The sequence below is a fragment of the Corvus cornix genome, chromosome 3 (assembly GCF_000738735.6).
Source record: "Corvus cornix cornix isolate S_Up_H32 chromosome 3, ASM73873v5, whole genome shotgun sequence".
In the NCBI taxonomy this organism is placed as follows: domain Eukaryota; kingdom Metazoa; phylum Chordata; class Aves; order Passeriformes; family Corvidae; genus Corvus; species Corvus cornix.
The window spans coordinates 41,287,992-41,310,405 of record NC_047056.1 but is presented as its reverse complement, the minus strand read 5'-3'; the positions used below and the strand labels follow the sequence as shown (position 1 = coordinate 41,310,405).

At 39.1% G+C, this 22,414-nt stretch overlaps 3 protein-coding genes across 11 annotated transcripts in view; 1 reads left to right on the top strand and 2 right to left on the bottom strand.

The window, feature by feature from the left end:
• Nucleotides 1-929, bottom strand: part of ERMARD (ER membrane associated RNA degradation) — a 27,598-nt gene extending 26,669 nt beyond the window's left edge. For all 4 annotated transcript variants that reach the window (XM_039570059.1, XM_039570061.1, XM_039570060.1 and 1 more), the window contains exon 1: nt 624-929. The gene's annotated coding sequence lies outside the window, so the exon portion shown is untranslated. The remainder of the gene's footprint in view (nt 1-623) is intronic.
• PHF10 (PHD finger protein 10) lies at nt 369-18,710 on the top strand. 4 transcript variants are annotated; one of them, XM_039570065.1, is made up of 12 exons: nt 369-495; nt 3,074-3,180; nt 3,741-3,871; nt 4,680-4,763; nt 6,198-6,331; nt 6,443-6,592; nt 7,691-7,800; nt 9,252-9,405; nt 11,855-12,010; nt 16,666-16,774; nt 17,049-17,237; nt 18,486-18,710. In XM_039570065.1, the coding sequence occupies exons 1-12, from the start codon at nt 427-429 to the stop codon at nt 18,614-18,616; spliced, it is 1,524 nt and encodes a 507-aa protein (XP_039425999.1). In that variant the 5' UTR covers nt 369-426; the 3' UTR covers nt 18,617-18,710. The 4 variants fall into 4 exon arrangements, with proteins under 4 accessions (XP_039425999.1, XP_039425997.1, XP_039426000.1 ...); XM_039570066.1 differs by having other exon boundaries at nt 374-495; nt 4,686-4,763; XM_039570063.1 differs by lacking the exon at nt 11,855-12,010.
• On the bottom strand, nt 17,393-22,414 carry C3H6orf120 (chromosome 3 C6orf120 homolog). Of its 3 annotated transcripts, none has more exons than XM_039570067.1 (2): nt 22,175-22,414; nt 17,393-20,480 (listed from the first exon to the last, which is right to left on the bottom strand). In XM_039570067.1, exon 2 carries the CDS (start codon nt 20,434-20,436, stop codon nt 19,879-19,881), a length of 558 nt encoding a protein of 185 aa, XP_039426001.1. In that variant the 5' UTR covers nt 20,437-20,480; nt 22,175-22,414; the 3' UTR covers nt 17,393-19,878. The 3 variants fall into 3 exon arrangements, with proteins under 3 accessions (XP_039426001.1, XP_010389882.1, XP_010389881.1); XM_010391580.4 differs by lacking the exon at nt 22,175-22,414 and adding an exon at nt 21,930-22,087; XM_010391579.4 differs by lacking the exon at nt 22,175-22,414 and adding an exon at nt 21,660-21,848.

Sequence of the window (22,414 nt, the reverse complement as noted above, 5' to 3'; positions counted from 1 at the left end):
TCGGCGCTGACCACCCGCCGGGGCGATGCTGCCCCTCCGTCCCGCGCTGCTGCCCAAGCGCTACCGCGGCGGCTCGGCTCCGCGCTCGCGGCCGGGCCGCGCGGCCGCCCGAGCGGCAGCGGCGGGAGGAGGAGAAGGGCGCGGCAGCGGCGGCGGCGGCAGCACCGGCGGCGACGGGTCCCTCGCGCTGGTCCCGCGGGGCGGCGCCGGGTCGGTGCGGGTGCCGGTCCGGCGGCGCGGGCCGGGGTCGCCGCGGGCTGCCCGGAGGGGGGCGGAGCAGGAGCCACCGCGCCCGTGCGCGCGCTGGCCGGTAGGGGCCGCTGCCGCTCCCCGCAGGGCGCGGGGGGCGGGGCCGGCGGGCGCGGCGCGAGGCCCGGTCGCGCGGCGGCGGCGGCGTCGCTCCTGTTGGCCCAGCCGGCGGCGGCCATGGCGGCCGTGCTGTCCCCGCGCCTCTGCGACAGCGACCCGGCCACGCCCGGCGCGCAGTCCCTCAAGGTGAGAGCGGGTGGCGGCGGCCGCGGAGCTGCGGCGCAACAGCCGCCTCGGCGGGAGGCCTCGCGCGGCCCCCGCGCCTGGGCGCCGTGACCCGCGCCTCCCACCCGAGCCGCCCGCCCCGGGCTCACCTCACGCCCGCCGGGGGCGCCGGGCGACGGCGGGCGGCCTCCCGCGCCCTGGGCCGAACTTTCAGCGCGCGTCTGGGGCTGAGCGCCCGGGGCGGTCTTCTTCCCAAAAGTCCGTCGGCGTCTTCCCGGGGGCGGCGCGGCAGCGGAGTCCTCACCGCGGCAGCGCCGCAGCCCGGAAAGTTTGGGTCTGGCCGCGGGCAGTTCCGCGTTGGCCCTGCCGGCTGCTCCCGGGCACCGCGGGCACTTGTGGCGCCAAGGACTCCCGGCACAGATCGGCAGTCGCTCTTTGAAACACGGCTTGGGTAGTTCAGGCTTCTCGATCGCTTAATAAAGGAGCGTTACGTCGATCTTACAATAATAGACGTCCCAGAAGTTTGTAACGTCACCATGTTTCGTAAGGACTAACAGGCTTTTTACAGAAACATGCGTTTTCAGCGAGAAAGGGGCTTTTTTTGGCAGTGTGTGACTTTTCATATAAAGAAAGTCACAGAGTTATCCTTTTTTTTTTTTTTTGAACAGTAAGGGTGGTTGAGCAGCAATGTGCCTTTAAGATTGCAGATGTTTTTGCTTCTTACACGAAGTTGTCTGCAACAAACTGAATTTATGTGATTGAATTTCTGAAATTTTAAGCAAATAAGGAAGCAAAGATGCAAATGGAGGACACTGATCTCTCTATGTTATGGATACTCATACTTTGTAACAGTACCAGATTTAATAAATGAAAAATTACAAAGGAAAAAAGGGAAAACGAGAAACTGATACCAGGCACTTCACCAAACTGTCAGGTTGAGATCTGTCTTTTAAAGACGTTTTGAAGTCTCTTGGAAGTTTTGGTATACCAGAGGGTTGCTTTGGACCTGTTCTGGTTTCTGTCTAGCAGTTAAAATGATTTGGAGTGGATTAATATTCTTGAGGGAAGTAGAGATGAGCTACTGATGAGACAGCTGTGCCACAAAATACTCCTGCAATGTTGTTTTGATTGGGGGCTGCTGCTTTGTTTTTCTGAATTTGTACAGGGTATTCTCAGCAATACTAGGAAGTGGCATTACTGGTAATGTGAGTGGAGATGCTGCATACCACTTTTTTTTAAGAATGACTGTACTAAGAAAACACAGTTTCATTAAGTTTTGCTTTTTAATTTTTATTACTGCATGAAAGATGTTCTTTTTGCCCCTTAAAGAGGAAGAAAAATATTTGTAAAAAATTGTGCAAACAAGAAATAAGCCAAAATTCCAGGAGACAAATGCTTTTTGCCTATGGCCTGTCTTGATTATAACATTTCACAAATGTTGCATAATAAAAGTAATGTATTCTTATTTGCTGGAACATTTTAAAGTTGCTATTTCAAGTCATATGTGAAGTAAAACATACTAGAATGAAAGACATTAGCAAAGGTAAACCTAATAAACATTGTTGTCATTATTAAATAAGTAAGTATCGTTGAGTTTGATCCATTTATTCCTGACAAGTTAATTCCTCTTGCTTAAACTTTTCACAGACTTTAGAAAATTGATTCTTTCACACTGCTCCACTTTAGAGATTCAATTACTTAAAGAACTATTTCATTCCTGACTCTACTACTGGTTACAGTAGGCAATTCACTCAAAGATTTCTGCTTTCTGTATCTCAGTTATGATCAAACAGAGTTGGTCACTAAATGCTTTGAGATTGTTGGTGGTGTGAGTAGGAGTTGTATAGCATTACTGGACAACAAAGCAGTGGAAAACAGCATCAGCAGAGTCACTGTCTTCTAGATTTTACAGACAAAACTCTTTGTTTTGCTTAGGTCTTTTTTTCCTCTTCACCCTTTATTCCCTTTCATTATATTGATCACTTGAAATCTGAATAGTGACACTGTAAGTTAACTTCTGAATGTTCCTTGGAATAGCTTTGTTCTCTTCTGTATCTGTTGTAATACAAAGTTGGGGTTTTTCTTCCAAATATTTTTTCATCTCAAGAGACGAGTCTTTGCTACTTGCTGTTATGATACTTTTTGTAAACTGTATACTGTTCCTTTTGTTCTCACTGTATGCCCATAAACTCCTGTATTGCTTTTGTAATATTTTCCCTGATTTTATAAGCATCAGCTCTCAGCAAGGATTTGGTGGTTTTCTTCTGCACTTGCTTTTGGTTTGGAGTGTTAGTCTAATCAAGTGCCAGAGGTAGTTTACATCAGGAATTATGAATTTGGTGGCCAGAGCTACAGCTCTGTCTATTCAGAACTCTACCTACGCCACAGGTGAGAAGCCACCCAATTCTCCTGGGCTACCATGCATCAGGCAGGTAGTTTATAACAAAGAATAGTTTGTTATGTAGACTGCCCTGTGAGTTGTTTGTTACAACAGTCATAGAATGGCTTAGCAGTTTGAGTATATTTAAATTGTGGATTGCCTTGTGCTTTACATACCTTCAGAGTAGTCTGATTTTTAAAATATTTATTTTCATTTTAGGATGACACAGAAGAAAATTCCAATGATGGCAGCCAGCCATCCAAAAGACGGCGTATGGGCTCAGGGGACAGTTCTCGGAGCTGTGAAACTTCCAGTCAAGACCTTGGGTAATACCATTTTTTACAATTCCCACTTTTAATTGCAAGTCTGAATTTCTTGTTCAGTATGCTTAAGTATTAGCTGTTTTTTCTTTACTTGCATATTCTTCATACATCTTTCTGAATTGAGGTGATGTCCTATAAATAGCTAGATGTCTATTGCTCCCAGCATATTTTAAGGTATTTTATTTTAAAAGGCCACAAACAGTGCTGCATCTGATTTACAATCAGCACAGTTTACCTGTTTTTAAAACATTGCATACCTGAATGAATTTTGACACTGTAGTAGTTGCTTTTCCTGGTGTCCTCTCCATTATGATGGATATCACTTTCTTCAGGTTCTGTCCCTTAGCATGTTGATAAATGGTGATTTAGAAAAATATAAGTGAAGTCGGGTATAACAATGTGACTTTTGAAACGGGTTCACAGGATGCTGTGTCCTAAACTGCTTGTCCAAATTTGTAGTTACTGTTCATTGATATATAAATAGGAATTACTGAATTTCTAGAGATGTAAGCATTCTTCTTAAGTATTGTTGTGATTTGTTCTAACATTGTTCTGATGCTTAGGTATAGTTATTTTCCTGCTGAAAATTTGATAGAATACAAATGGCCGCCCGATGAAACAGGAGAATACTATATGCTTCAGGAGCAAGTTAGTGAATATTTGGGTGTGACTTCTTTTAAAAGAAAATATCCAGGTATTTATTTTTAAATAAAGTTTTTCTTCTAAAAGCTTGTGTCTGTAAACAGTTTGGATGTAGTGTGTGCTTCTTTGGTTATAGGATGAGCTAACTGCTTAAAAAAAGACCCAGCAAAAGCAGATCTGGATTATACTTGTTGTACTTTGTATTTTCATTACTGGCATATTAAAAATGTATCCAGTGGTTTTTTGAAGTAATGCAAGACTTCATGGTATTGCCACTGAAAATTTGTGAACAAGTCTGATTGGGGGTTAGATCAGCAAGAACCTTTTAAAAATTGATGTCAATTCTATTTTTAAGTGATTTGTTGGTCATTTCTTACTATATAACTGTACCTCTCTATTCTGTTTCCTGAATTATGGCAACACTCCTACACTGTGGAAAAATTTAAAAAAACATGTTTGTGGAGGTTCTAGTATTTGAGCCTTCATTATTCAGAATTGTCAAATCTGATTCTTTTGTTGGGGAATTTATTTTTAAAAGTCACAGTAAAAGAAAAAAGTCTGTGCTTTCAGTACTTGGTAAAAATTTCTGCATTTGAACTTGTACATCAGGTTTCTTTAGTTTTTCTGTAAATGGTAACTATAGGCAGGGTCTTGACCTACTACAGGTCAAGAAAATTTACCAGGTTCCTACATTGTTTATTAAAATTAGTTTATAAAGTTGTCATGTTCCTTGGAATAATGGTATAATACAGACTCTAGGTTCCTGGAAACAAACTTCTTGTGAAGTATTCTTACACTGTTCATGGGGGAGTTTCAGTTACTGCACACATTTTTATTTCTCTTTTTTGTTTTCTTTGGAGATTTAGAAAGGCGAGATTTATCTCACAAGGAGAAACTCTACCTCAGAGAACTAAATGTTATCACAGAGACTCAGTGCACACTAGGTAAGAAAACAAATTGTTAGACTCCTTATTACAGTAGAAAAAGTATGGCATGCTGAAAAAGTGGGTTCAGTTTGCTAGAGAAGAATTGCATCCCTCTTAACTGACAGCATAAATTCTGAAATTAGCACTGGTTTATTATTAGCTTGGTAAATTGGCCATGATGTATCAATATTCCATATTTATTATTAACAAATATATTTTGGATCTATTCTAATTACTTAGAGAGGATTTTGCTATATTGTAAATTAACTTCTAGAACCTTTTTCTCTTAGAAAAGAGACCACCATAATTGTGTGGTGTCATATAAATACGTTATGTATATATGTATATATATATGTAGGTGGTGGTATATATTACACATATATATGTACATGGTGTCTTTATATACATTAGTCTTACTTTCCTGCATTGCACTGGAGCTCAGGAAACATCAGTGTATCTTAAATGGTTCAGCTTCTATGTTAGAAATTCGAGGAGTGTATATTAAGGCGCTTGAATGTAGTTGAAATGGATTGATGTAATTGCTGAGGCTTATATTGAAAGAGTTTTTTTCTTACTCTGCTGATATACGTGACTTGGACATGTTAGAGTTTAAATGATGCTGCCACGATTTTTTTTCTGTGTATCATGAGTCTGTCATCTTATATGCTGCCAATCTTTAGTATAACACCTTTATTTCTTGCCTGCCAGCTCTCTATTTTTTTTAACTTAGCTATTGGTAAGGGAACCATATCTTAATTTTTATTAATAGAAGTAAAATGTTACATTTTGCCCGTTATATCCAATAGAGATATGTGCTGAGTTAGCTACCCCTGTTTTTAAAATTATAGTTATAATTAGTTGTAGTAATATAAGTCATTCCGTGCTGTTGTCCATGTTTGGAGTTTAGTTGTGTTGGAACCTTCACAGGAGGAGTTCTGCATTGTAGCTGCAAACTGAGGCATTCTGACTTCTGAACTTGAAATGCTTTAATTGGGAGTCAGGAGTCTGTGTGCAGTTTGCTGCTCTGAATTGCTCTCATAATGATTCTTCCTTGATTTGTATAGAGGATGTACGTTATGTAAACCTCGTAATTTCAGTAATGGTTCTGCAGGGTAATGAAACTTCACTAGCATTGGAAACTGAAACTAACAGTACAGGAGGTCCCATCTAGAACAAAGGTTCTGCTTCACCAGTGCCTTTAAGTAGGTGGTTGGGTCAATGTGAAAGGGTCTGTAGCTGTAAGTAATTACACAAGCCTTGGGTACGAGCAGACTCCTAATCAACCTTGAAAGCTGAATGGCAAAAGTTCATTGCTGCTTGAGAAAGGGAAGCATTGTGCACAGCAGGTTGTTGTCTTTAGCTGCTCAAAAACTTGAGTTGGTCATTGTGGGATATAAATAACCTACAGTTACTTTTGCCAGATAGCATCATTATTGGTTTTATTTATTTTAGGTCTGACAGCTTTGCGTAGTGATGAAGTAATTGATCTTATGATTAAAGAATACCCTGCCAAACATGCTGAATATTCTGTTATACTGCAAGAGAAAGAACGACAGCGAATAACTGATCATTATAAAGAGTATTCTGTAAGTAGTTATCATTCAAGTGAACCAAATCTGTGACATGAGTGTGAGAAAAAGCTCTTCTCAAACTGATAGTGAAAAGTATGTGAATTAATATATTTGTTTTTATTCCAGCAAATGCAGCAGCAGAACACACAGAAAGTAGAAGCCAGTAAAGTTCCAGAATATATTAAAAAAGCTGCCAAGAAAGCTGCAGAATTCAACAGCAATTTAAATCGAGAGCGGATGGAAGAAAGAAGAGCCTATTTTGATTTACAGACACACGTAGGCACATTTAAATTGCTTACCTAGTGAAGTTGGGTTTGGTACCATTTTAGCTATTTTCCAGAGGGGTTGATCATTGTTTCATTCATATAGGGACTTACAGCTTTGATGTTAAATGGGTAATTCTGCTAAAATAACAATCTCAAATATATTTAATCTGCAGACTTTTTAAACTTGAAAATACCTGTCTTCAGAAGCTCTAAAAATTTCAGTGTTATTTTGTTATCATGTCTTTATTCTGATAGTAGTAGCATAAGACTAAGGGGGTTGTTGATTCACATAAATGGCGAATTCTTCTTTTGAATACCTCAAAAATTTTGCCTGACAGTATCTGAAGTAGAAAAGAAAACTATTTATTACTTAAAAGTGTGCTGCCTGTCAATGTTATGCCCTTGTTTTTTGTTAGGTGTTACATTATTTTTGTATTGCATATGTTACATGCCTCTGCTTGATTAAAATAAATTATCTTGCATTTTGAAGCAATATTGTTCTGCTTCTATAAAGGCAGTAAAGCAAAAATTTTCTCTGCAAATTATTACATGACAGACAATTAAGGAAAGTTTTCGTTTTCCTGGTATTGTCCCATGTTAGAGACAAGATAGTGGATAATTACTTCTCTTTCCTTCTGAGAGAAGGAAAGCTTATGTGTAAGCTTCTTCTTTTCATATATTTATATTATTAATGGGTTTTTTTTGTAGTACAGTCTGGTTTCCGAATTAGATGGATGTGTTCTTTCTACTCTAAAGCCATATCAACCGATAATGATAATACATGCTAAAGATGCCACTCACAATGGCTAATGTTTGCTATTTCGATTGCTAGGTTTTAATTTCAAGATTATTTTTCGTAGTATACTGTTTAAAGTGGTTTTACCTAATGTTTGTTCAGTTCACTAGATGCTTAGTGATTGGCTTAATCCATGATACTGTTTTGTGAGTGGGATCTCTTAACGGTTTTAATGAATTGAGTTTTTCATGGTAGCTGTTCCAATTCAGTAAAACTGGCAAGTTAAAAAATGTTGGGGGAATAGTTGGTGAGGAAGGCTCAACAGTTTGTATGTGAAACAAAAATGTCATTGTTTTATATTAAACAATGCAGATTATCCAGGTGCCTCAAGGGAAATACAAAATCTTGCCTACAGAGAGAACAAAGGTTAGTCCTTATCCAGTGGCTCTCATACCCGGCCAGTTCCAGGAGTACTACAAAAGGTATTTTGAAAGCGTTTCAACTGCCAATTCTGTTGCACTGATCTCTTTTGTCTACATGTAGCAGGTGGAAAACATTGCAGTGTCTTTGCTGTAAGGTTTCAAATTAATTCTATGTTTGAGACACTTGCCAGTCTTCAAAGATGCATAGTGTGACAGCTTGTGTCAACAACACAGTACTGACTGCAAGAGCACTGCCTCTGCTGGTGTATTGCAGTGCCTGAGATTTGTCCTGCTCAGGTGTTTACCATGGTAAAAAGAGGCATTGATTTCACTCCTGCCACCGTCCATTTTTACTTATCATCTGCCTCTGCATGTGTGCTAAAATTAATGTTTCTGTATCAAAGTGTTGTAATGCTGGCTTGTGATCATGTGTTTTCTGTGTGACAGTCTGCTGTTCTATTTTGAATTTTTAGAAACTCTTTAAAAAAAATTTGATTGGTCTTGTGGGCTAAGTTTGATGTTGGATTTGTAAAGAGAAAGACAGTGCAGAATGGATCTTTGCATTTAATGAAAAACATATTACTTGACTGTTGACATAAATTTAAGATTTTACCAGTGGCATGCTACCGTTGAACAAATCTGTACGGATTTGAAGATTTTGCTGAAGTCTTTCTGTTGTACAGTAGAGATGGTATTCATGCTATATGTGCTTGGTTTTCTTTAGAGAAGCTCTTCGTCTGCATGTGCCTTGCTCCTTCCAGTGTGTGTTCATCCAGCCCACCCCAAATTTGCATGTTACAGGACGTTCCTGAAGGACTTTAATTTTATTAAATTAATTGAATTAAAATTACTACGTATTATGTTTATTTTGCAAGTGAACTGCAAGTGAAGCTGCTTTTCCATCTCAGTGAAGGACATAACCTTTCAAAATATGCAGCAAGACAGTATCCTGTTCCTTACAATGCTTGTCCTCAGCAGTAAGAGGACTTCTGTTTCTTAGTCCTTAAAGTAAAAAAGAAAAAGGGTAGATTATGCATGTTAAGCTGTATCTGGCTATAAGCAGTAGGATTAGATCTTTACATTCTTCTGAAGTTATATTTTCATATGCATTGTTTTGTTCTCAATAATCAGCTATACAGCTGTATTCTTTACTTTGCTTTGGACATGTTTGTGTGCCCTGGGTTAGAATTGTACACGTTATGGGGCACTGTACATTCATAAACAAAGTGTATGGTCTGTTGGGCACAGTAACATGGATTGGTTAAAACTTTGCAAATACACTCTCCTGTGTTCCATGAATATCTGCTCTACAAAGAAGACAAGTACTATACATGGTATCCCATTTGGGAGGAGAAATTAGTATGTTTCCTTTGTTTTCGGAACTGCATGTTTTTATGTGCCTTCCTGAAAAAAAGGAGACTCTTTCTCAGTGAAGTTCCTGTATACTGTGTGACTTAATGCTTATGCATAAAGTACACATAAATGAATGAATTTTATTTATTTAACTTCAGATACTCTCCAGATGAGCTTCGTTACTTGCCATTAAACACAGCTCTTTATGAGCCTCCTTTGGATCCAGAGCTGCCAGCATTGGACAGTGATGGAGATTCAGATGATGCAGAGGAAGGGCGAGGTGATGAAAAACGGAAAACCAAAGGCAATTCGGTGAGATAAATTGAAAGTATTCTTGAACAAAAAAATCCTTTCCTTCACTTTTGTTAGTTTAACTAGTTTCTTTGTAGAATCTTCTAACATTTGCGAAATGAAGGGAAGACCATTTTAAGTACTTCTGTTTATTTCATAACATTGCTCTCCAGCTTTCTGTTTTGGTCCATTTTCAAAGTAAATTGAACAAATATTTGAAATTTCAGGCCTTTTTTCTTTTTTTTCTTTTTTTTGTTTGTTCTGTTTTGTTTAAAGAAATTTTCAAGAAACTTCCCAGTGCAGCTTTTCATTATGCCCTTTTTCCAAAGGGAAGTTGCTGGCATTTCTGAGGAGAATGAACATTGTAGTTCAGGTCACAGTATATTTTGCTGTTTGAAGTCCCACAGAATCTGTCCCCAAAGCAAAGGTGTTGATAACCTCATAACTTTTTGTGATGTGGAAGCAGCAAGTACTCAGTATAGAAACAGTTACTTCATTCCAATTTAAAAAGAAGGTAAAAAGCACTGGTGCTTTTGCTTTACAATACATATTTAAAAAGATACTTATGTTCTCTCCACTTAACGCAAATACAAAATTAACTGTTAGCTGAAACTTAAGGGAAACTTTCACCTATGTACCTTGATAGTGTTTTAAATGCTTGAGAGCTAGCTGAGTTTCAAATTAGCTGAGTACAACTGAACCATTGGTGTATTGGTGCAGTTTGTATGTTGGTGACAATGTCTTTCCAGAAGTTTAACCCTAACTTTAACAGCAGTGGAATGTCACAGTGCATTTAGCAATTTCTAGTGTGATTGATGAACCTGTTTGACAATGGGTATGTACAATTCTAAATTTTGGCATGTAAATATTCATCTTATTTGAATTTCGTAAGCTACTTCTAAGTGAAGAAGAATGGAAGAGGTCAGCTTGTAGGTTAACAAAAGGAAATACAGGTGTTTAATATACTGTTTCTGCTTGCAATTTTTTGAGAAGAAGAAATCATATAAACACAACATGCTAAATGTCAACTCAAATTTTTGATTTAATCACACTCCAGCTTTTTTACAGTTGGTCAGTTGGTCTTTAACCATTTTTTCCCAGTTTCCTTTTCCACTGACTTCCATTCTCATTATTGGTAAAGAAAAGTAACTGAACCAAGCAGACTATCCTTTGATTTTTACAGAGGCTCAGAAATCTTTTTTTTGTGGCAGAATGCAGAAGGAAAAATGTCCCTGGGTTTGAAAAGTGTAGAGAAGTGTGGAAAATTGATAATCAGATTCCTGTGAAGTGGTTTTGGCTTATGGGAGCAGGGGTTCTTAGCTAGTCAGTCATGGAGGGGGGCATATAGTTCAAAAAAAACTTAGAGGTGAGACATTGTCTGATTTGGGCTACCTACCATTTGTCAGATCTCCCTGGTGAGTCCCATGATATGCTTTATACCTTTTCCTTTTTCACCCCCCCTAACCCTCCCCACACTGTTGGAGTTGGTAGCAGTTTTCTTCTCTATAGTGTTTTAGTGGGGCTATCCTAAATAACCCTTCCCCTAAAATAATGGTGAAACATACCATTTCTTGTTGCCACATAGTTTAATCTGCTTTTGTGTTACACTCCTCCATTTGCCCTGTGTCTGTTTTATCTCTTTTGATTTTAGGATCTGGGGCACAGGCTGATTACTATTGTGTTTTTACAGAGTGTTACTGTAGGGCACCATTGTTATTTGGCCTCTTGGTTTTTATTGTAATAAACGTTAGTAATCACACTGCTTCCTTCTGGAGCTTTTTGGAAGCCTTTATTAACACTTTTCTGAGAAAAGTCTTGTGCTGCTGCTCTTAATTATGCTTACATTGATCTCTCCCCCTCTTTGAACCTCTTCCCATCTTTCTTGCCTCCTCATTCGTCAAAAAAAAAACCCAACTTGTAACTGCAAAATAAATTCTGTTGTTTGGTTCTATATTAAATATGGATGCCTGTTTTGCCATTGATAGCATTCTTCTGCTGCAGTCCAAATTAAATATTTAGATTGCTCCTGGTGAAAATAGTAGATGAAGGTGGCAGAAAAAAACCTTCACATGTTTAATTCAAAGCAGTGCTTGTACACTTTAAATACATGAGAAGGGCACTTTTAATTTTTTATTGGCCCTATACGATGTAAACAGCATCTTGCATTTAGTGGATTTCTTTCTGGCTTCTAATGGAAAATGGTTCAAAGAATTACACTGTTGTGCTCCCCACACTGGTACTAAGACCAACTGGAAAACATGACTGCTGTTGCTGACACCAGTCTCTCAAACCAGAAAAAAACAGATTAAGAATGTTGTGAACAAAGGTGTTCTAGATGTGATAAACCCCATGCTTTTGCAGAAGGAATGATGTATCCTTCTCTTACCTTAGCTGGCTCTAAGGGGCATAGGAAAGACTTGTCTGTCTATCCAAAAAATAAAAAAATATAGCTATGGTATTTTTATTATAGGACAATTCGTCTGGCAATGTATCTGAAGGTGATTGCGCCACAGACAACCAGGAGGATTCTTTTCAGGGAAGACAAAAAACAAGAGACAAAAGTGCTACTCCAAGAAAAGATGGTTCCAAACGTTCTGTATTACCCAAATCAGTTCCTGGGTACAAGGTAGAAGAAAAAAGCCCCTGACTGAATTTTACTCACCAGCTTCTCCCTGAAGTATTTGGTTTTTTCAATAATGTGGAACTGCTGCTTGCTGTACTTCACTAGCTGTTCTCCTGTTGTGTGCTCCATCTGTTTGCTTCCTTATTTCCTTTTTGCTTATATTTCATGTGGGGCTTTTCTTTACCCTAGCTGTACAGTGGCCTCCTATTGTGTTAACTTCTTAGATTCATAGGCAGTAACGCTAGAAAAATCCACTGTGGATTTATCATTGGAACTCAACATCTTTCTGTCTGCTTTAACATAGCAATCAGAAGTATGTGCCAGTTTGAAGCTAGCATTCTCTATTTGTTACTTTTTTTCTAGTTCGTATGGCAGCATATCAAGAGACCAGTGCTGTAAAGTGCAGCTATATAGCTAAACATATTGTTACGACATTGATTTTAAATACAGCCTTTTATCCTATGATGTTACAATGTATAGGAAGGAAGGCAAAAAGCTTACTACAGCTGTATAGGCAATCGTATGTAACCCCTGTAACAGTATATGGAAAATAGCCTTTTATGTAGTTCATACTATATAGTAACATTTGTGGGCAATATGCTTTTATCTAAACTAGAACGTTGGTGAGGATGTTAAGACATTTCAGCTATCAAGCAGTGATTGCCAAACTTAAGACCCAAATCTTCAGTATTCCTGTATAATAATTTCAAAAATTATGATAAAAATACTTTTCAGAAGAAGTGGGTTTTGACATCAATTTTTATGTGTTACTATTCTGCATACTGAGAGAGGATCTGACTAAACTGTAACACATTAAAAGCACGTAATTGTCTAGACCTGTTCCACTGAGAGGAATGAGAATTTTCCGTTGACTTACATGGGAGCAGGAATGACCCATAAAGAGGGAAAACACTAAGTTAAGGTAGGGTTGAGTGTTTACCAGTCAGGAATGCTTATTTACAGTTACGGGACAAGAAACAGTTTTGTCAGTGACAAGTTTGTACATACTTAGAATCTGTCTCAGCAAAAGTGAGCTGTTGATGACTTGCATTTTATATTCATAAATATTTACTATCTGTATTTACCAAGTTAATAGTAAATAAACTATAACTTACAATAAGAAGCTAATTTCCAGCAAGAATTGGACAGCTTTGATAAATTTCCTCTACATACAGTATCTGTACAAGTTCATAACAGACAGCAAGCTCCAGTTGCATTTTCTCTTTTCAGGAACTTACTAAGAAATGGGTGAACTGTGGATTGTGGTTTACCACATATATATATTTTTTTATGTGTAACTTTGCAAGAAGTTGTGGACATAGAATGCATTTCAGTATTCCCATGAACATGAAATCCAAAGATGAAGGCTGAAATTTTGCTTTAGCTTTGTTTAACTTGACATTAGGATTGTGTGCCACTGGTTTACAGAAGTTTCGCTTAGCTGTGAGATGCCCAAGTGTTTGATTAGTCCAATCTATTTAATGGCCTCATGAATGCATAGAGAGAGAACTGATGGAGCAGAACTTTCAGCAAAGTTTTGGACTTAAAATTGTAGAAGAGTAGTATACAGCACTGCATTTTGAAAATGGATTCCCATAGCAATTACTTATTGGTTCAAAATCACTGATCCTGTCAGTAACAAGGTCTTACTATAAACTTACAGTGCCACATCTTTGCAATGTCAGCATACCCTGCCTGCATCAACCATCAGGCTCTTGTTAAGTCAGGGGTGGTGATGATGTGTTGGGAGGGTGAGAGGATTGGCTTTCTTGTTTGTGGGAACATTTGAAAGCTTGCAATAAGCCAAATTACATGAGCTGTTTTAACTGGCGAGACAGAATGATTCTTGTTTGTGAGTCTATAAAAACACCCGATAACAATATACCTACCATATGTGCCTACATGTTAAGGCACTTTGAGCCGAAGGCTTGACTGATTCAAAATGTTTTCCCTGTGAAATCTTTATAAAACTTTTGTTCTATATTGTTCTTTAATATTGGACTATTTTTGTAGGACACTAATTTTTGGTTACATGTAGTTAAAATTGAAGGATAATTGCTATGGCATCAGCATATATATGTATAGTTATAGGCACGTTATGAGTATTACAGGATTCCATACATTTCCACTGAGTTATTTTTGAGTAAAAGAAATACTGTATTTTATATGGAGTCTTTTTTTATTGTAAGTTCTTTAACAAAGAACAATGAGCATGTGTTTTACATTTTGTCACGTTACAAGTAGCGAGTCTGTTGCTGCAGGACTGACTACTACAATTGCACACACAGGGTACTGTTAAAAGTACAGGAGATTTTTTTGCACATAAAAATGAAATGTATTGAGTATCTTTATTTTGCAACACTTCTGGTTTGGGTCAATGTATATGAAAATGTAACGCTTTGCATTCAGAATAGGATGTTATAAAAATGGTGTAGTTGGAAAGCTTACTTTGAGAGCTGCAGCACAGCAGCATGGAAGTGAAAACCTACACAGCACAAAGTCATCATTTTGAGCCCCCATTCATTTTCTCTCCTATCTTAATCCCAGTAAGATGAGGAAGTAGAAAGCAAAATTTACTCCTAATGAGATGGGATATTGTGACTTCCCATTTGGAATTAACAGACATTTTTATAGCATTTCTAAAAGCCATTTATGTTGGTAGAACTGAACTGGATTGAAATGTGAATCATCTTGATTTTCTTTTTTTTTTTTTTCTAAAAATACTTCCATACTGTTGGAACTTCATTCTTCATAGGCTGTGATTCTCACCCCCCTTAAAATGCACAGTTTCTAATGAATACAGTTTAGTGAACTAAGACTAGATGGAAGCATTGTTAATAAATGCATCTATATCAATGAGAGTTATGTGTATCAGAGTGTGACCTGCACATACCTGTAACACTGGTGTGTGTCCAAAAGGCAGCTCACTTCAGCTGGAGTGTGCTGTTGTATATTAAAGGCAGTAAAATACAAATATAAGCCAGAAGTCTGATTAGAAGAGTGTACTTGCTATTCTAGAAAAGCTCAGTTTCTTAGATTAAAACACAGTTAAAATAGCCTAAACAATGGAAGGGTAAATGCTGACACACTGACAAAGTTTAAGCATGTGCCACTTTTTTTGGGAGGAGCAGGGTATAAAGGTATACATGTAGGACACGTAGTAGAGTTAACAGTAATTGAGTTCATGTGTGGTTTTGCTTCCATAATATTTATTATTTTGTAACAATGTTTGTGTGTTAGACTTCTTTTACTGTTTTATTATATTTATGTATAAAACAGGTGGACTTTGCTTTTTTAAAATAAATAAGCAAAAAAATGTGTCTATGAATGCCTCTGTCATCTTTTGAAGGAAGTTACCTATAAACGTCTAGTGTGGTGTTTTGCTTTCTTGAATAAAATTCCTTAGACCAAACAATTTGAAGCAGGCTGTAGACATGTTTTGACATAAAAAGCAGGTTGAAAACTTCAGAAAACTTGATGCAATGCAGCCTGATACTTTAAAAATGAATCAAGATATTAATTACCTTGCTAGGTGCTATCAAAAAGTGGCTGGGAAAATAAACGCACTTAAAGATAAGTTGTATTGCAAAAGATCTTTGTAATTATTTTTAAATATATATATATACACACACATATACATATATATTTGTGTTTCACTTTTTAAATTTATTTTAGAAGTAAACCCCATTCTTCTCCCCGTGTGTGATGGGTAGTTGACTGGGATTCTTGCTTACTGACAAGCTGTTTAGGGGAGAATATGCCTTCAGCGCCCTCTCCTAGCTGGGTCTTTGCAGCAACGTTGTTTTTTAAAACTGGCACTAGTCAGTTTAATATCGGTGAGCACTACGTTAATTGTAGACTACATTTCTCACTAACTTCATTATGCAGCAGTTAAAGCTCAACAATGTAACTACTGCCATGTTTCTGAAATTTGGAATGCCTTATTTCTTCCTCAGGCCTCCTCAGGATGAAACTGGTTTATCTAATGAGTTGGGACACAGAATACATAGATGTTTCACATTTTAACAGCCTGCTATTTCTCTTATCCTTTAAATGGATCTCATGGACCCAGACACACTCCAGATGATCACTTAGAAAAATTACAGATGTAAATCTGTAGTTAAATGCAAGGCTCTGCTTATAGTGGTTATGACTGGATACAAAAAGGAATGGTAATAGAAATACAGCCTTGTACAGCATAGCTAACCAGATAAGTAGAAACTGAAGATAGATAGAAAAAGCAATGTATGCAAATAAAAAATTATCTGTAATTTCCTTCATTAACAGGAAATCCACATAGTTCATAAAGTAGTATTCTGTATTGGAAGAATCTTCCTGACATTTTTCATTGTATGTCACATTTAGTTTACCGTGAGAAGAATGTTAGCTGATGAATTAATAGGAAGAGGCAAGTACATGCTTTTGATCCAATTGGATTTACATATAACTCACTGTGTATGACAAATGCAAAATTTTAGGTAGTTAAATCTACGATTTTTTTCAGTGCTGCTGCTTGTCAGTGATGGTCACATGTTTCAGGGTTCACACATCCTGACAGATAGTTTATTAATTTTAATAGTTAAGGAGATAGATGACATTTCCTGTTGAATCTGTAAATTCTTCTGGAATGAATTTATAGCCCTCTTCTACCCTTCCAGCCAAAGGTCATTCCAAATGCTATATGTGGAATTTGTCTGAAGGGTAAGGAGTCCAACAAGAAAGGAAAAGCTGAAGCTCTTATACATTGCTCCCAGTGTGACAACAGTGGTAAGTATCTACATACACTAAGTGGATTCCTAAGGGAATTTGACAGATATTTTTGTAGACATATTTAGTGGATACTATGTGTAGCAACAGTTCAGTTGCCTTTTCTGTCCTTTGTTAAGACCCCATCTCTCTCTCGTGTTCTCTGTACTCGCACACTCTGCACTGTGGGATCTCACCAGGAGGTGAGCTAAACTTCATGTTCGGTAAAAGCAAAGTCTAACTAATTTTAAATTTCATTTCAGGCATAAAAGTAATAACACTGGTTTTAATCTAGGCCACCCTTCTTGCCTTGATATGACCCCGGAGCTTGTTGCTATGATTAAGACTTACCCTTGGCAATGTATGGAGTGTAAAACGTGCATTATATGCGGGCAGCCTCACCATGAAGAAGAAATGATGTTCTGTGATGTATGTGACCGTGGTTATCACACTTTTTGTGTGGGGCTTGATGCTATCCCTTCAGGTAATAAAGTAAGAGTTACTTGTTCCCTTCCCACCTCCTCTGAGTCCTGGGCTCTCTCAGAATTAATACATGCATTGCTTTTGAAAGAATAGTTTAAAACAAGTGTGAAGGTAAGAGTAAGAAATACTGTAGGAAAGCATTCACACTGTAGGACCTGATTTTTTTACTAAGCTTTATTTCTGTATATTTGGTTGTGCACAGTTAAACCTGGCAATTCCTGTGTAGGAAATATAATTGGCTTTTACAGCATAATCCAAACAGGCTCACTTAGAACTATTTCTTTTCCATATCCACAGAATACTGAGAATAATTAGCTCTTTTCCTTGAAGAAACCTGTAAAAGAAACTGTATTGCTGCATATTGCTAGAGTATAGCTTTCACATTAATTGTGCTTTCTAAATGAAATAGTTGTCTCAATTTAATATTTGTAAATACCTCTTTAAAATACCCCTTTCATTCCCTTTTTTATTCTTGTCAAACTGGAACAGAAGTACCTCCATGGGAGACAGGCAACCTGTAGCTTTGAATTGCCCAGTCACTCATATCATCTGCCGAACTCAGGGCAGTAGAAAGAAAGTAACAGCTGGCACTGTTGCTTTACATGTAATCCTAAGTCCATTGTAAGTTCATGAATACATATTCAGTGGCAGTGACAGTATTCCCTGGACAGTACTTAAAACACGCTGTACTGCCCCATTTTGGGAAGCACTGGAGCTAGCTGTCACTTTAGTACTTTTGGTTCTGTGGCTGATTTCACTTTGAGGCTGACCTAAGAATGTAAACAAAATAGATTATATGTCTACAAAACTACAGAATTACCAAAGCAACCTTTGATCCCAGCTGTTCTAATATAAACAGTTAAATGCTTCCCCAGCTGCCATTCATTTCTGCTCTGGGTAACTTCACGACCTCACACTGTAGTCATTCACCTTAAATATGACCAGCAAACTCGAGCATCCTTTGTCAAGCTCGTACCTAATAACCACCGCCTTGGCAGTGCTGGCACTTCCTGAGGTCCATGAAGATTGGTGTAGCCAGTGGTTACACACAATGAGTCTGCAAGGGAGCATGAATTGTATATGCTGCTTTATAGAAGAGACGCTCAATTTAAAGAAAAGCATTGGTTGTTCGCATTAAAAGGAACCACTGCAAATAGATAAGCACCTAACAGAATGGTGAAGGGCTGCCTAAATAGATGAGAGAGTAACAAACTTAGTTTCCCAATAATTGATAACTTTCTTTTCTTAGGTCGCTGGATTTGTGATTGTTGTGAGAAAGACCCTCCTGTACCCAGAAGAGGAGGAAGAAGGGGTAAAACAGCAAGGAGGGTTAAAAAGGCCCTAAAAACTTGCTGTCCAAAACTTAACTGCACAAATTAAAGTGATACTTTGGTGCTATTTAATCAACCACTCTAAGAGGAGAAATACCACTTTTTTTTTCCTTTTTACTAAATAAACTTTGTCTATATAATTATTTTTTTGTGCTACAAATCACTAATGTCCTGTCAGATGTTGAGATAGACAAACCAAATTCCCACTCAAAAAGAGAAGCCTTTCAGTAGTGAAATCTAAATTATACATGCATTTGTATAAAATTATAGTAACATACTTGTTTATTTCAGTGCACTCATCAGTAAGCTCTGTGAAAAGAAAATTAGAGAGCAATTTAAATATAGTTTATTTGCATAGCAACTGGTTATTTTGAAAGACTCTACCAAAGCAAAAAGTATTCCTGGAAAAAGTAACTTCTAAGAAAAAGTGGGCATGAGATGACCTTCTAACAAGATACTGCAAATCCCTTTTCAGCAGAAATTTTCCTTGCAAGCTAATGACTTATTCAAAAATATGTGCTTGAAAAAAAATATCAATCACAAAAACCTATCAAGGGAAGTGTAAGAAAGCCCCTCTCGAGATACCTATATACTGTGTTGTTTTTAATCAGAGATGAAAATGTCATACTGACAAGTACCAACAGCTGAAGGCTCCCTCTCCCTGCAGTAATAGCAAAGAAGCAACATGCACTTGATTCAGGTCATGGATTTGTAGTGATTATGAGTGACTGGACCAACCTGTTTGACAGATGGCTGATGTGATGTAGAGCACATGCAGTCAAAATACAGACCATCTATTCCCTTAGGTGATTGATTGTTTCCTCCTTCCTTCACCCTAAGCTCCTCAACTTCATGAATACACTCAAACACGTTGCTAATCAGTTTTACTGGAGATACTTGCTCAGAAAAGAAGCAGGTTTTATTTTTAAATGTGATCTAAATTGAGAGGGGGACTGAAGTGCAGTAGTTTATTCATTTTTCTTTATAAAATACAATAGAAAATACTGAATTGGAATTGACTTTCCTAAGCACCTATTTTAAATGAATTTAACAAGATCCCAACTATACATTCATTTTTAAGCCCTGATCTCTGAAGAGCACTGCAAATACTGTGCTGGCTGCTCATTTTACGTATTGGGGAGGATTTACAATATAAAATTAAGTATGGCTTTTTCTCCCCACTTCCTTTCTGGTTTAGGAAATGTAACCTGAATATCTCTTCAGGAAACATAATGAGTATTAAATATTACAGCAAGTCATTCATACCAATTCCACAGGATGAAGTGTGACTTAAGTCCAGTGTGTATCAATTTAAAAAAGAATTTCAAGTATTAATTTCAAGATTCCAATAAGTATAGTCCAGAAAACAGACTCCTCATCCTGAGGTTCATCTTCTGTAGACTGTGAGTATTTCTGGTTTGCCTCCATCTCCTCAGGGTTATAAGAAGCCTCGCCAAATGGGTACTGTACAACTGTTCGATCGTAGTACACCTTCATTTCAAACTCGCTCTCCAGGTGAGAGGGATGGCCGTAAATCCCTATTCCCACAGGGCGGCGGAAGTGTGCAGGCACATGGACGATGTCTTGGCCACAAGTTACAGACTGTAACTCGTACTCATCAAAGCTGGGGTGAAGTGTCACATCAGATACGTACAAGTCTGCGTCACCTTTTAAACTCCGCATCTGCAGAACTATCTTTCCCTCGTGATTTAGTCTCAAATAGCTGTAGTTTCCTGCTCCAATCTGACCTTGGACAACATGGAGAAGAATCCATTCCTCCGGTATGTCCTCCTCCTCAAAGGCATTTACCACCAATAGTACTTGAGCTGTCACAAATACTGTCAGGAGTCTTCTCCAGTGTGTTGCCATGGTCTTAAGTTGTATTTGGATTCTTCCTGTGTCCCGTGTGCTACCTTGTGAATACAAAACACAATTCAGATTTTAGTATATTCCCTTCTTGGAAGTAATCTATTACTTTTTTAAAAATTTGGTAATTTGTATAAATCCTCTCTAACCCATACAAAGTTAACTTCAATTAAGTGTGTTACATTAACTTGTATTTTTTAATAGTCACAGAAACCAGTGCTAAGATTCAGAACTTTGTCAGAATAAAATGGCTTAAGTTTCCAAAAGTTAAACAGAAATTAACCTAGCCAGCGTTCTTGCAACAGAACTGACATAGAGACTCTAGTTTCATTCTACCCGCATGCATGCCAGACTTGACAGATACCCAGAAGGGATGAAACCTAATAATGATTTTAGCTTCAGTTTAACAAACAAACAAAACAACAGTTAAGGAAAGGAAGGCTTTTGCATGCTTGAAGATGCTTAACTTTATATGAGGTACTCTAGGGCATCCTATTTGTTCTCCCATCCTCTCAACTTCAAAAGACAATAAAGGTGCAGATCTGGATGTGGATTTGAAGCAGTAGGCATTCCAACTTGCATGGAGATGGAGTTAGAAATAAAAATAAATTATCTAATGAGGTAATACATTAATTTATGACCCTGATGTGTGGCTTGTTTCTAGGACCAAATTTGGCATATTTTCCCTGAAAAAAAATGCATACTTTCAAGAAGATTTTGTTAAAAATGCTCAGCTCTTTACAGCATTTGCATACAAAAGATAAGGCTGAAGGTATCAGGACAAGGGGAAGATGGAAAGGACTGCTGCAAGATCAAGGTTCTTACAGCCTATTCCCTCCTTGCTGCACACTCCCAGTTAGGACAGCCTGAGTGTGCCTGCCACACTCCAGCACTCTAAACAGCTGCACTAAGTCTCTGTGTGCAAAGCAGCAGCTTCTAAACCTTGATGAAGGCTTCCAAAGTATATAGCTGACTGAATTTGACATGCAAATCACAGAAGCCACAAGCCTGAACACCTTCATGTTTAAGAGGAAGATTCTCATCCCCTCATTCCTTCCAGAAGGACACTACAATTATCTGAAACCAGAAAGCTGCCTGTAAGTCGTTTTGTACCCTGCTAGCATCAAAACAAACTGCATTACTTCCACTGAGATGTCACTTAAGCATTAGAAGTTCTACAATTGAATGGATCCAGGGGAGAAAAAAACCAGAAAAAAATGCCCAACTGTTTCTGTAGTTCGACGTTTTCTGCTCCAGATGCCTCTCTACTGCAGGGCCACAATTCTGCAAAGACAGCATAAAAGAACAAGGTGCAGCATTCGCTGAACCTGCCAGACTGACAAAACTCCCTCAACGGCTACACGAAAAAACAGTCTTTTGTTTCCCCCACATCAGGGAGGTGACTCTCTGTCACTTGTACATCGAAGTAGTGACGAAAAAGCCGAGCGGAGGCACAGGAGGATCTCCACATCTGACCAGAAAATCATTAAAGTTACCTAGCAAAGAACGAAAGCATGCCGACGCTGGCGCAGCGTTCGGGAGGAGAAGCGATTCCAAGAGACCTTGGACAGAGCCACGAACGAGCAGCTCTGCCCGCCCCGGCTCGCCCCCGCCTCCCCGCGGGCGGGACGGCAGCTCCGGGGGACGCGGGCGGCTCCGCGCCGCTCCGCCGGGCGGCCCCGACAGGCCCGGCGTAGGGCCCGGCGTTACCCCGCCGGCCGGGGGCTGGGGCACGGCTCACCTCCGACCTGCCGCGGGGCTTCCGGCTCCGGCGAGGCCGCAGCCACGGCGAGGAAGAGCAGCGGGGACTCCGCGGACGTGCGGCAGCGCAGCGCGGCCGGGGCCCCGCGGAAAGCCCCTCCCCGGGGCGGGCCCCGGGATAGCGCGGCGGCCGAGAGGAGGCCGGCGCTGAGGAGCCGACGGGGAGGGGCGGGACACCCGCTCTCCCTGCGTGCCCCGCGAGCCGCTCCGGTGCCTGGCC

Bases quoted from the DNA above. Each gene is read 5' to 3' on its own strand.
- C3H6orf120 (XM_010391579.4), bottom strand. From the start codon at position 21,732: ATGCTGTCTTTGCAGAATTGTGGCCCTGCAGTAGAGAGGCATCTGGAG. The intron at 20,481-21,659 runs GTTGGGCATTTT...TGTATTCACAAG, and splicing joins AACGTCGAACTACAGAAACA to GTAGCACACGGGACACAGGA.
- PHF10 (XM_039570065.1), top strand. From the start codon at position 427: ATGGCGGCCGTGCTGTCCCCGCGCCTCTGCGACAGCGACCCGGCCACG. The intron at 3,181-3,740 runs GTAATACCATTT...TCTGATGCTTAG, and splicing joins ACTTCCAGTCAAGACCTTGG to GTATAGTTATTTTCCTGCTG. The intron at 3,872-4,679 runs GTATTTATTTTT...TTTTCTTTGGAG, and splicing joins TTTTAAAAGAAAATATCCAG to ATTTAGAAAGGCGAGATTTA.